Source organism: Candoia aspera, chromosome 2, assembly GCF_035149785.1.
Source record: "Candoia aspera isolate rCanAsp1 chromosome 2, rCanAsp1.hap2, whole genome shotgun sequence".
Lineage (NCBI taxonomy): Eukaryota > Metazoa > Chordata > Lepidosauria > Squamata > Boidae > Candoia > Candoia aspera.
In genome coordinates this window covers 205,847,192-205,860,145 of record NC_086154.1, presented here as the reverse complement: position 1 = coordinate 205,860,145, position 12,954 = coordinate 205,847,192, and the positions used below count along the sequence as shown (strand labels likewise).

The 12,954-nt window shown below is 38.3% G+C and overlaps 1 protein-coding gene across 2 annotated transcripts in view; it reads left to right on the top strand.

Annotated features, from left to right (window-relative positions):
• Nucleotides 1-12,458, top strand: part of MFSD14B (major facilitator superfamily domain containing 14B) — a 37,429-nt gene extending 24,971 nt beyond the window's left edge. For both annotated transcript variants that reach the window (XM_063295230.1, XM_063295229.1), the window contains exons 7-12: nucleotides 735-848; nucleotides 4,798-4,869; nucleotides 6,356-6,468; nucleotides 8,249-8,346; nucleotides 9,932-10,083; nucleotides 10,854-12,458. In XM_063295230.1, coding sequence (XP_063151300.1) covers nucleotides 735-848; nucleotides 4,798-4,869; nucleotides 6,356-6,468; nucleotides 8,249-8,346; nucleotides 9,932-10,083; nucleotides 10,854-11,057 — 753 coding nt within the window. In that variant the 3' untranslated portion in view covers nucleotides 11,058-12,458. The remainder of the gene's footprint in view (nucleotides 1-734; nucleotides 849-4,797; nucleotides 4,870-6,355; nucleotides 6,469-8,248; nucleotides 8,347-9,931; nucleotides 10,084-10,853) is intronic.
• Nucleotides 12,459-12,954: the final 496 nt, after the last annotated feature.

Below are 12,954 nucleotides of genomic sequence, written 5' to 3'. Positions count from 1 at the left end.
TGTGATGGTGACTTACACCCTCATCCTCAGTTGTGTGTGCAATATGGTCTATGTGGGGCTGCCTCTGAAGACCATTGGGAAGGTACAGGTGGTCCAGTATGCAGCAGCCTGGCTCTTGGCTGATATTAACAGCACAAGCATATTACAGTGGTGCTGCGGGGCCTATATTGAGTACAGTTCAAAAGGCTGGTATTAAGCCTCTGAGTGCAGTTCAAAAGGCTGGTATTAATATTTAAAGCCTTACATATGTCTTGGCACCAAAGTATTTGCAGGGCCGTTTTCTCAGTCTGGATCAGTCCACTTAATTTGGAAATCCTAAGAGAAACTGCTGCTGTTTTCCATTTTTATGGAATATTAAGGGGTGCTGAAGCATGCAGGCATTGCTTCTCTGTGGTGTGGCTGCCCTGTTGAATAGCTTCTTCCTGGATATTTGATTGATCCTGACATAGTTGCTTTTTTTTTTTTAGCTTTTAAATTATTTTGGAGAGCCTTTGGAAGTTAAAGTGATGCAATTGGTTTGCAGAGGCATTTTGTTATTGCTTTTATCATATCTGTGATTTATTGTTCTGTGATGAAGGTTTTATTGTTGGATGTTCATGAGCCAGCAAGAGCCTTTTCACCTGTGGTGGGCACAAATTGAATGAATGCATGGATACTGTTATAAATAAATAGTAATTTATTTGTTTCTGATGGTTCATTTTGTCTTACCTTACTTTTCCTCTATTTTTTGACAGTCTCTGAGAAAAGTTGGAAAAGATTCTACAATCTTGCTGACTTGCATCACAGTCTTTCTTTCTTATCTACCTGAGGCTGGCCAGTATTCTAGCTTTTTCCTTTATTTGAGACAAGTAAGTAATTTCTACTTTTCACTATTTGTCTAAGTTATGGCTAGTTGTCCTCGAGCAAAGCTTTAAAATGGGGTCTCCAGCTTTATTGAACTAATGGGCACAGATGAAATTGAAAGCATGTTATGAGCCATCTCATAAAATGCCTGAATGGGCAAGTTTCCCATTCATGAAATGTCTACCAGATTATAAACTGGTGAGGATGTTTCCAATGATCTTTTTTAGCCCCTCAAGATGATCCTCATAATCCCATTTCTTTAATAGCAGACCACATATTTTCTTTTCTCCCAGATGCATATAGAAAGCTACAGTACTTTGGAAATTCAGAGGAATCATATGGGAGATGAATAAGAAATAAGTCCCATGTTTTGGGGTTTGTATAAGGTTTTAGTGCATCTGAAGGAGCTCTCTTAACATGTTACCATAGTGCATTCTTATTTTAAAAACAACAGACATTTTCAGTTTAAAATTTTCACTGTGGTAACATAAGATCCCTTTCACTAATCATAGCAATTCCTCTGTCCATAGAGTGAAAAGATAAATTCCAAGCTTATATATTCTTTCAGCACAGCACATATCATTATCTCTGATCTCTCATATTTTTGCTTTTTGTAAGCAAAAGCAATTAAGAAACCAAAAACCTGTTATTTTAATGACAAAATAGAAGAGAATGTTAAATCATTTGCTATGTAAATTTGACATCTTCTTGATGGGCAGAGAAGATAGACAAAATTTCATTAAAATCCATCTGTAGCCATACTTTCAGAAGGCTCTTGAAGTTCATAAAAAATTAAGAAATAGTACAAAGGCAATCTAAATGTGATAGCAATATATAACTTTTAGTTGGAGGCAAGATGATAATGTCACTGTGGGGGCCTGTTTTACAAATAGAGCAGCAGTCATTTAAAAACATCTTCTCGACTCCCTGCCTTCTAGACATTTTGAGCAACAGTTCCTATGATCTCTGAACCTAGCATGTAATGGAATTGTAGCCCAAACCATCTGAAGTATATCCAGACTGGGGGAGCCTTCTGTAAAGCAAACTATACTATTTACCTACGCTTTTAATCTAAGCTTCCAGAATATCTTGTAATCACATTCTTCTCACGCAAGGAGAAAGAAAGTTGTTTTGGAGGAAAAGGAAAATAACAAATCCAGGCAAATAAATGCTTGCTTGGGGAGGAGGGAAGCAAGCTCCCTGCAACTGTTCTTGGAGGTAGTGTAAGGTAGATCCATATATCAGAATGATATATGGATCTACCTTACTCTACATCTATCTGTGATGTAAGCAAGTGTAGCCTTTTAGTATTGCTTCAACCTCTAGCTAATGGCTCACAGCACCCCCATCCCTCCTGCAGCCTCTGCTGCTCTGCCGGCGGTCTCTGCTGACCCACCTGCAGCCTCCGCCGGCCTGCCCAAAATCTCTGCCAGCCATTCTGCACTCCCTAGCACCTGCCTGCGGCACCTCCACTCTCCGCGGTACCCATGCACCCACAGTGCCCCCTCCTCTTCCCACTTAACAACCCGCATGTCCTGGGGTTATGACAGCAACTGGTACTACCAGGATTGCTGTTGCTAAGTGATGCGGTCACGTGACATTGTGCTTTAGGACCACATCGCTTGTGATGGCAGTCCTGGTCCCAACTGCTGTTGTAACCTGAGGATACCTGTAATGGTTTTTCTCCAGATTCTGCAGGATATATATGACTAATTGAAGTAGTTTTGAGGCAAATAAAAAATGAGGTAGACAAGTTTGGATGTTTTTGCCAAATTAAATTTTGCCAATGATGGTGTCCTCTCTCCATTCAGTGTATTTGAAGATTGCAGGCCTGTAAGGAGTTGGAAATTCCTCAGCTATATGTATCTGTACACTCAGACATATTCTCAGATGTACCTAGCTGCAGAGAAAGGGGTATGGCTTAAAGCACTACCTGTGGAAAACAGAATCTCTTGATGCATGTTCCTATAACACGAGGGGAGCCACCCTTTTTCCTTATTTCAGAAATCTGCTTTTCACGGAGCCGTCTTCAGTTCGCCATTTCTTTCCTGGAAGTCCTGTGCAACCACCTTCTCAACCACTTTCCCTAAAAAGGGAAGGTTGGAGACTGGATGAAAATAGTCCAGCATGGTCAGGTCTAGTGATGGCTCCTTTTTTAAAAAAATATAATTTTATTAAAAGGTTTAGAAACAAAGGTAAAAATTAATATAAACTAATATAAAGTAAGGAAAAATGTAAAAGAAATCAAAGAGAAAGCTAAAAGTGCAAGAAAGAAAGAAAAAGTAAAAGAAAAATAGAAAAGAAAGAAAAAAGAAACCAAGAAGTGGCTTCTGATCTTCTTTATAGTCATTATAAGTACAATTATAAATTTCCTCTTTCTCTAAAGTTAAACTGTGATTCTCTTCTTTCTATAACCTATCCTGTCTGATCATCAGAACCATAAATCATAAGTTCATTTTTTTCTGTTTATGGAAAAAGTCCATAAGGGGTTTAGAGTCTAGTGATGGCTTCTTGTGGAGTGGGTGAACTGCTACCTTTTTAAGGGATAGCAGAACCACCCCATCTCTCAAGGAAGAACTCACCATTGCCAGAACCCAACCACACATCACCTCCCAGAAAGTTTTAGCTCACCAGGTAGGACATGATTTACTATACAGGTGACTGAGCTTGTAGTACCAAGAACTCTGTCCACTTCCTCAGGATTAACTAAATCACACTCCTCCCAGATGGCCAAGCCAGACTGATCTTCAGTCACCTCCAAGGCTAGAGTCCAGTTTGGAGCAAATCCAAGTGACTTTGTCTGATACCTAGTTTATTTATCTCAGCAACCTTTCAGGCAACCCTCCCCAAGTGGGCCCCCGTTATTCGAAACAGGGCCACTGAGTAGCTATCTGCAGACACAGTAAGGGCGGAGAAATAAGTTTCACCTCCCTTACTGCCAAGAGGTAGGCCTTAATAGCGACTCCAACTTAGGCTCGGTCTGGTTTGTTCCTCATAGCCCTCCAGCAGTATTCTAGGTGTCTCTTTACCTGTTTCAACGCCTTCATCTCCTTTGTAAACCAGGGGGAGTTTTGGGATCCATGGGAGGAGAGAGGCTGCATAGGCTCAATCCGATCCAAGGCCATCTGCTACCCTCCCATTCCAAGCAGTGAGCAGGCTTCAGTTGGGCCATGCAGCAGACCCTCAGGAATGACCCCAAGCACCTTCTGGAATCCAATAGGCTCCATTAATGACCTAGGATGGACTGATCAAATAGATCCACCCTCCTTGCAGTGGGGAGAAGCACCAGAGAACTCCAGGGCTACCTGAGAGTGATCTGACCATAACACAGGAGTGATAGAAGTCTCCTCCAACTCCAACTACTCTTGACAGGAAAACCAGATCAGTCATATGACCACTGTCGTGTATCATGCTCTCGATGGCCTGGGACGGGCCCATGGCTTTCATGGTAGTGATGAACTACTGTTTGTAACATCCTGGAAATGTTTTTTTTAATTGAAAACCACTGTTCTCAAGTACAGAACACAGTTCTAAGCCATGGCTTCCAAACTGCTTGAAACAGCCTGTTTCATTCTCAAAACAGTAGGGTGTGTGTGTGTGTGCCTCAAAATGGGAAGTCTTACAAAGGCGCATGCTTAGAATACTTTGAACTGAAATCATTGTGCACTGCTGTGACATCCTGCATATGACAGTGTATTAGCAATGAGTCTTTTTACTGAAGAATCAATTGCCTTTTATTTGGCCAGAAGCTGACATTTGTAGATTTCAACTGATACTTCTTCCTTTTGCAGTTATATACATCATAGAAATCACCTCAGATTTGGTCATCTTTCCAAGTTTTTTTCCCTTTTGAAAACATACTTTCTGTAAATGTAATAATTCCTGTTAATTTCAGAAAAACAGTTTCAGTATCTTTTAAATTTTAAATACAGATTTTGTTTGGTTTATTTACAGGTGATAAAATTTGAGTATGCAAGCATTGCAACATTCATAGCCGTGGTTGGCATTCTTTCTATAGTTGCTCAGGTAAGCATAGTTTTAATAAGGTTTTTAAAAATTGCGATCAGCACACATAATTGAAATGTATTAATTAAGTGATGATCTGTACTTTGCAAATTATGTATATGTAAGTAAAGTATTTGTGTAGGGCCTAATTACTATAGAATAAGGAGAAAAATTACGCCAAATTAATAAGGTACATATTTTATATCAAATTCATATGTCTAACAAAATAATTCAAAATGTTTAACAGAGTAACAAGTATTTAATGCAGCAGTGAAAAAAGAAATTGCATTAAAAAAGAACAATCAAAATATTAAAAGGTAATTTTTTTTACCAGTTGCTGACAGAATTGGAGTCTGACAGATAAGTAAAGCATTCTGCAACAGAAAATCTTTGTCCCAATTATGGTTCACAGAATAAACATTTGAAAAAGTGTTTTAGATTATGACTGATATATGTTGGTAGAACTTATGGAAGAAGGTGGTCCTCTAGTATAAAGCTGTTCTGTGCTTTAAAAGTGAAAACCAGCATATGAAACTGAACATGGAAACAAACCATCACCTAGCACAGATCACGCAGAATACTTGGAATACTTTAAAACATGTACAGGTAGTCCTCATTTACCAACCGCAATTGGGACTAGCAACTCTGTCACTAAGTGATGTGGTTGTAAAGTGAAATGTCACATGCCTGTGTCTGACTTACAATGTCAGTTCTGGCTGTGGTCATGAAGTGAATCATCCGTGGTTGTTAAGTGCGACGTCATATAACCGTGAATTGTGACTTCGTGCTCGCTTCCCCATTGACCCTGCTTGTTGGAAGCTGGCTGTGAACGTCACAAGTGGTGATCATGTGACCATGGGACACTGCAACTGTTGTAAATGTGCATTGGTTGCCAAGTGCGCAAATCACGATCACGTGACTGCAAGGAGACTGTGGTGGCTGCAATTTTGAGAACAAGTCATAAAATTCCTTTTTCAGAGCCTTTGTAACTTGAACAGTCACTGAACAAGCTTGTTGGTAAGCAAGGACTACCTGTAGTTCCCATCAGCATCCTCATCACATGGCATTTGTAGCAGTTGCAGTTTCCAAATACTTTTCAATGGCAACGTTACATTGTAGTAGTGGACTGTCCACAGTAGTGGGCAGTGTGATCATAAGGTAACTGAATGTTTGAATTTGTCCAGCCAGCTTTCTTACAAACAGTCATATATTGTTTCAGAAGACATTTTATTGTCAGTGCTTTGATCAGATCTTTGCCATGGATATATATCATGAGGCTTTGATTATAGTTTTAGGGCCCCCAAAAAAGTTGATGCTGAATTTGTGCACGAATAAATGAAACACTGAGATTGGTTCCAAATGATTTTGCACAAATTGGCACAAATCATTTTTAAATGATTTTTAAAATTAGTTTTAAAATGCTGTCTTTTGCCACTGCATTTATTCAGATACTGATTTATAAGTAATACCAACTTAAACTGCATAATGTATTCTCTGACTTTTGTAGACTGTCTTTCTCAGCATCCTAATGAGGTCTATAGGGAACAAAAACACAGTACTGCTTGGCCTTGGTTTTCAGATGTTCCAGCTGGCCTGGTATGGCTTTGGCTCTCAGCCTTGGTAAGTGCAGTGCAGACTCATTTTTGCTGGCTCTTCCTAGTTTCCTTTTTAATAGTTTGGTGAATATATTGCATGTTGGCTGCTCGTGGGCTTGGAAGGTAAGATAGACCTTATCTGGGTCATATTTTTATGTACAGTTCTAACCCCTAGACCTGGAGTTTCATACCTCAATGGTCAGATCTCAGATAGGATAATGTAGGAAGAGGTGCTTGAAGAACATAAACAGTGCTCTGCTGGTTCAGACCCTTGACCTATCTAGTCCAGCAGTCTGTTCCCACACTGGCCAACCGAGTGCCCAAGAAAGCTCAGTGGTCTCCCAGCAGATGGCCTTCAGAGACTGTCCCACTGTCATCAAGGCTAATAGCTATTGATCAAGGTCTTGAGATCTTTATCAAGTTTTAAGTCATTTATAGCATTATATGTCAAAATTTGAACTGGGATTGGTGACAAAACAGGTTTTAAATGAAAGAGGTTTTGTAGTTGCAACCTGGTAATGAGTGTGAAGGAGAAAGGGAAGCTGCCATATTTTGGTTTGCTAAATTTTGAAACTAAGCATTTTTTAATAGAAATATATAATGGTTTATTTTTGCAAATACTTTTATATTGCTTCTGTCTAGCCAATTCTAAGTGATTTATAAGTCAGCATATATATAATAACAAGAAAGCAATAAATGCATCCTCCTTGAATAATATTTTATTATATAGTTTTCATGATGCATCTCACTCATGACAACAAAATTCTACTTTCCAAAGGCCTTCCAAAATAACCAGGTCTTAATAAATAATTGGATATTAGGGGAAGCTATTCTGTAGAAGGGGGCAGCCCCTGCAGATAAAGTCCCTTTTTGACCTCCCTTCCAACAGATACCCCAATAAGTGGGAACCCTGAGCAGGCACTCTGTATGCATTGGTTGGGCCAATTCCACCTGGAAGAGGTGTTCTCAAAGATATCCAGAGCTCAAGCCATATTGGGCTTTATAGGTAATAACCAATATCTTGGAAACAAACTGGCAACCAGGGCAGCTCCTGTAATAGCAATGTAACATGGTAATAAGAAGTCTGACTTATCGTTTGGGTAGCTACATTCTGCAGCAGCTGAACTTTTGGGGTGGTTTTGAAGGGCAGCCCCATGTAATTAATGTAAGCTAGTTGAGAGGTGATGAGGAGATGAGGGACTGTACTCTGTATGTCCAACTTACTCTTCATTGTAATTCTCTCTGCTTTATATCTGGCAGAGTGGGAAACTTTCCATGGGGATGCCAAAACTTGTAGCATCTATAATACAAAGCCTGGCTTTGGATCTGACACAACTAACAAGATATATAACATTTGCAGAGATGTCTTCAATCAGTCTTCATTATGATCTGCAACCAATCATATCTAAACAGGCAAAAGAGTTTTAATTAAAAGCACACCAGGTTTTTCAATATGAGCAGCATATTTTTAAATACAGAAAAATATAAGGTTAAAGGAAAGTGAAAAAAATAGTAATATATATTATCATCTATAATATACAGTTTCTCTCTTTTACCCTTATTGCTAGCTACCTAAAATGAACTAACTTAATTATTATCCTTGTGAACAATTGGTTTTTACATGCTTCAAGCTGCTGAGCAGAACCTAGCAATACTATCTGAAGGATGTTTGTATCTTGACCTGAGAACAACAGAAAAATATAAAATTCTGTGAGCTACCTGGACAATTCTTTAAAATATTAAAAGCTTCTTCTAAATAGATCCTTCCTTTCAAATTATATAGCATTAGTTTCTCTTGTGCTTAGGATGATGTGGGCAGCTGGAGCTGTTGCAGCCATGTCAAGCATCACGTTCCCAGCAATCAGTGCTCTTGTGTCACGAAACGCAGATTCAGATCAACAAGGTGAAAACAAGGTTATTTTTCTACAAAACTGATCTTGTAGTTGTTTTTTTCCCCCTAACATCAGTGAGGATGTATAATTTTTGTGCTTTAGAAAAGTAATATAGCTTTTGGAAACAGTATAGTTTGTATCTTTTATTGCCCTTTGTGTACTCAAGAGGAGGTAAGTTGCACATAATGTGGATCTTCATAAATGGTGTTTCCTTAGCTTGGAAAACTTTTTGAGGGCTATTTTCTTTTGGGGATATAACTTGTGTGGGGTAAGTAGCTCCAAAGCAAACCCAGGGCAGTACAAGCATAGGCATCCTCAGGATGGCAACTGACAAAGGTCATTGCAATCTTGTGACACATCCTCTACCCTTAACTAATTGCTTGCAACATGGTGCTGGAAATATGAAAGGGCAGAGCTTGCATTGTGACATCATGATGTGCAGTTCGGCACTTTGGCAGCATTGCAGCTACCTGTGGATGACTTTAAGTCCAAGAGCTAGCGATGGGGAAGGACACTTGTGTTTACTTTTTGCCTGCCACTTCTTCACTGCCTTGCTGGGGGAGAATCTCTGTCCTGTTTTCTTCTCTTAATTCCAGGGGAAGGTTCCCCCCCCCCCCCCCATTTCAGCTCTGGAGGTTCTTGTATCTTCTCTACAGCAATCACTTTAAGAAAAATGTTCCTTGATATTTAAAAATAGCATTATTTTCCTTTCATAGTTTATTGTGAAATTAGCTCAGACCTTTATTTTTTAGTGATGTTTGCTTGTGACATAAATTATTATTCTTTCTAGAAAAATGGTTTAGATTCATTTGTTTCTGAAATGGAGGTGGGTGGACAGTGGGGGAATGATAGAGATGTCATAATTACCACAGTGACTTCATTCTCACTAGGCCAGGAAAACAGCAAAAAAATTGTCTAGTCATTTACCAAGATGCAACAGGGGTATGGTTTGTGGGTGCATGAGAGAGAGAGGTGGGGAGGGGAAAAGATTGATTTTTATTTGAAGAAGGCATATAGATTTTCTATTTTCTTATAAAATGATCACAATTTTTGATGAAAGAGAATGGGAATACACTGTTGGCACACTTTAAAATAACTTTCTTGTGTAACTGTATAATGTAATCTAAAATAAGCCCTTATACTCAGCTTTTCTTTTTGTAATTAAGTATCCTTTGAAGTGTCTTTAGAAGTTTGAAAGTGGGTGTTAATGCCATCTAGTGGTGACTGAACATGGGAGTATGTTGAAATATCAGATTATATAAATATGCTGTCTGAAATACAGATTTTCTTGTTAGATACTTTCAAAACAATTGAATTAGATCAATCCTTTCAATATAAAGGGGTATGTTGAAATTAACTATTAACTATTAATCATATTAACTACCAGTCTTCAGCATTACTTTTGCAATCTAGCTAATCTCTATTTGAAGGTGTTCATTTATATTTGGCTAGCGTTAGAATAAGGTCAACTTGATAGCTGTGTAAGAACTTGGAATCCATTGAAATGCAGGCTGTAGATCTCTTTCATTGCAGTTTTAAAATGCGATTGGCTGGCAGAAATGATTTCTCCTTCACTGTGAACTTGCTCTTTCCCAGGTGTCGTCCAGGGGATAATAACTGGAATCAGAGGTCTGTGCAATGGTCTTGGCCCCGCTCTCTACGGCTTTATATTCTTTCTCTTCCATGTGGAACTTAATGAGTTGGCACCAGTTCAGGATCAGGCTGGTAGACAGGATCCAAGTGACAAGGTAAAATGATTATAAATCCTACTTGGAATAGTGGCTCTTAATAGCTCTTGATGAGGCATCCTATGGGTCATCTTTCTTCATTTAAAAACTGCAAGATATAACATGGGATAAATCAGCAATTGGTTCTTTTGATGGGTTTTCCAGCTGGGACCATAACCTTTTTTGCATTCTTGCCTTATTTTTTCACTTTGTTCAGCTGTTGCCAGCCATTCTTCTCCTTGGCCTTCTAACAGCCCTGTTCTGTGTCAGCCTCTTAGATTGAAGAATGCTTCTTTTGAAACCTGAACTTATAGAATCAGCTGTATGATGCTGACAGTTTGCCCAATTTTATATGGTTAAAATGCTGTGTTTTAGAATCTCTGCTATTGAAACCCAATACAGTGTCAAAACAATTATTTGATATAAATTATAATTCAGTTCACAATAGTTCTTCTCAGCCCCCATATGGCCTGATGCAGCACATGTTGAAGCAGAAAGGGCAATTCTTGTCTGATTCTTTCAAAACACCCAGAACCAAGAAGACTTCCTACCAGTTTAGTATTCTCCCTAAATTCATTATGGCATCAGGATGAAATAAGAACAAGGTTGGTGGAGAAAACAAGTTCCTAACTTTCAGCAGCATCAAGCAAGTCTGTCTGATGTTGGCAGTGCAGTTCTATTAGTGACATGTATAAATAGCCTGGATAGTTAAAGATGCAGATGTGAGTGGCCTCACTGTCCACATTTTATTAATCTGTGGTTGCTTGGTATTTCTCCCTTTCTTTCTACAGAGTGCAGTTATACCTGGCCCTCCTTTCCTCTTTGGAGCATGTGCTGTCCTGCTAGCCTTTCTGGTTGCCTTATTTATCCCTGAGCACAGTAAAGCCACCAATACCAGAAAGCACAGCAACAGCATCATCAGTATCCAGAGCAACAGTCCAGATCGAGGTAGTGATGAGGATATCGAGCCTCTGCTTCAAGACAGCAGTGTATGAAAGCAGTTTTCTTCTAGGTTAATGGAGATGGCCAACGGGCAGACACAATCCATGCACTGAGCTCTGAATCCAGAGCAGTACTCTACTGGAGTGAACTTTTGATCTGTCAGAAGCTTTGCACATTTCACTCACCTAAGATACAATGTATAAGTGACCACTGGTATTCAATTAAGGCTGATTGCTACCACTTACTGTGGTTTTTCTGTAGAACAGTCCAGAGCAGGTTTTTCTTTCTGTATCCATGCAATTGCTGTTGAGCCCAACACTGAACTGAGAATGTGGAATGACAGTATCTTGGGAAAGATGATCTTCACATGTAGTTGAACACCGAGCAACCAAAGTCACTGTGAGCAGATCATAACCCTGCTAGGTTTTTATTTTTTCCCAAATGTTTTTTCATTGGTTCTCTACTCTTTTATAGCCTTTGGGGGTTTGGAAAAATACACCATTTCAATAAACTTTACTGAGAAAGGTTTTTATTATGAACCCCCTCCATCAATACACGCCTATATCTCTCTCTTGATATGCTGCATGATAGATTGAATATTGCAGAACTATTTAAAGTGTGCAGGGAATGTCAATTAAAAGATAAATTATTGGTACATATTCATCCCTTGTTTTTAAAATCTCTAACTTAGATGTTAATTAAAAGGGCTCCTGTTGAAAACCTGAGCAAGGTAATGATAATTCCTTCGACAGAAAGCATTAGTGATGCTCACTTCTGGCACCACCAGTGTGGCCAGTTCCGACGTACAAACTAATTAACTGGGTGCTGAGGCAATTTACATTGACATGTGTATTTATCGCATCATCTGTCATCTTTTATCTGCCATATGAAACTTTTCTGTCCCACTTAATTTCACTCCTGCCTTAACTGCTATTTAGTGTACATTGTTATCAGCTATATTTAGCCTTCATATCAATCTCTGAAGAATCTCATAGAATTATAATTATGAAATGTCAATCTAAAAGAGACTTTAAAAGATGGTTTAGTTTCTACAAAGTACCATGTTACAATTTTTAGAAGCATTTTATGAAATTGTACAGGTTTCTGTGTATTTTGTGGCAGTGAAAATGGAACATTACACAAAAATCTAACAAAGTACTCTTATGAATGTTTTATATGTATGAATATATGTAGATATTTATAAGAAGTTCTACTTTTTTTCCTGATGAGGTACTGTGTAAATCTTGTATTTATAAATGTAATGAGGGCACTGACAGATATACAGCTTTTATAAAGGATTGTGTAATGACGGAACGAAATTTAAATATATATATATATATTTTGAAACTTGGTCCGCCTTAAGCAAAGATATCAAACCTTTTGTACTATGCAGTTTGGTTTTTAAGTTAATAAGCTTCCTAATGCATAATAAATTTGCAGACTATATTATACAAGGGTGTGATGTGATTTTGGTATCTTTTGTCTTCCAACATTAAAGTTGTATATGAATTATTTATATAACGTAGAGGTTTTGCTAGTTAGTTACTACATATCAGCCCAACATTGAGCATCTTTCTCCATCCAGTTCTTAATATGCTACATACTGTTGCTTTAATAAAGGCATCTTTATTACTATAAATAGTTCAAAATAAACTGAAGGGATATCAAACCTATCAGTGTGCTTCTCCAAGACTGAAGTAAGGCAGTATAAGTTTCTTATAATGTAACTGACAAACACTTTAACTTTCACAAAGCCTAGGATAAGACACAGTCAAAACAAAGGAAATAGTAACAAAATGTAATTTGAGGAATCTGTTGATATAGTATGACATTTTCCTCTTTGTTTTGATGCAGGCACTTCCTGTACAGACAAATCTGGTTGATTAAAAAAACTTAAAATGTTATTTTGGACTGGGAGGGTAAGTAAACCATCATCATCATCTCTTGGCT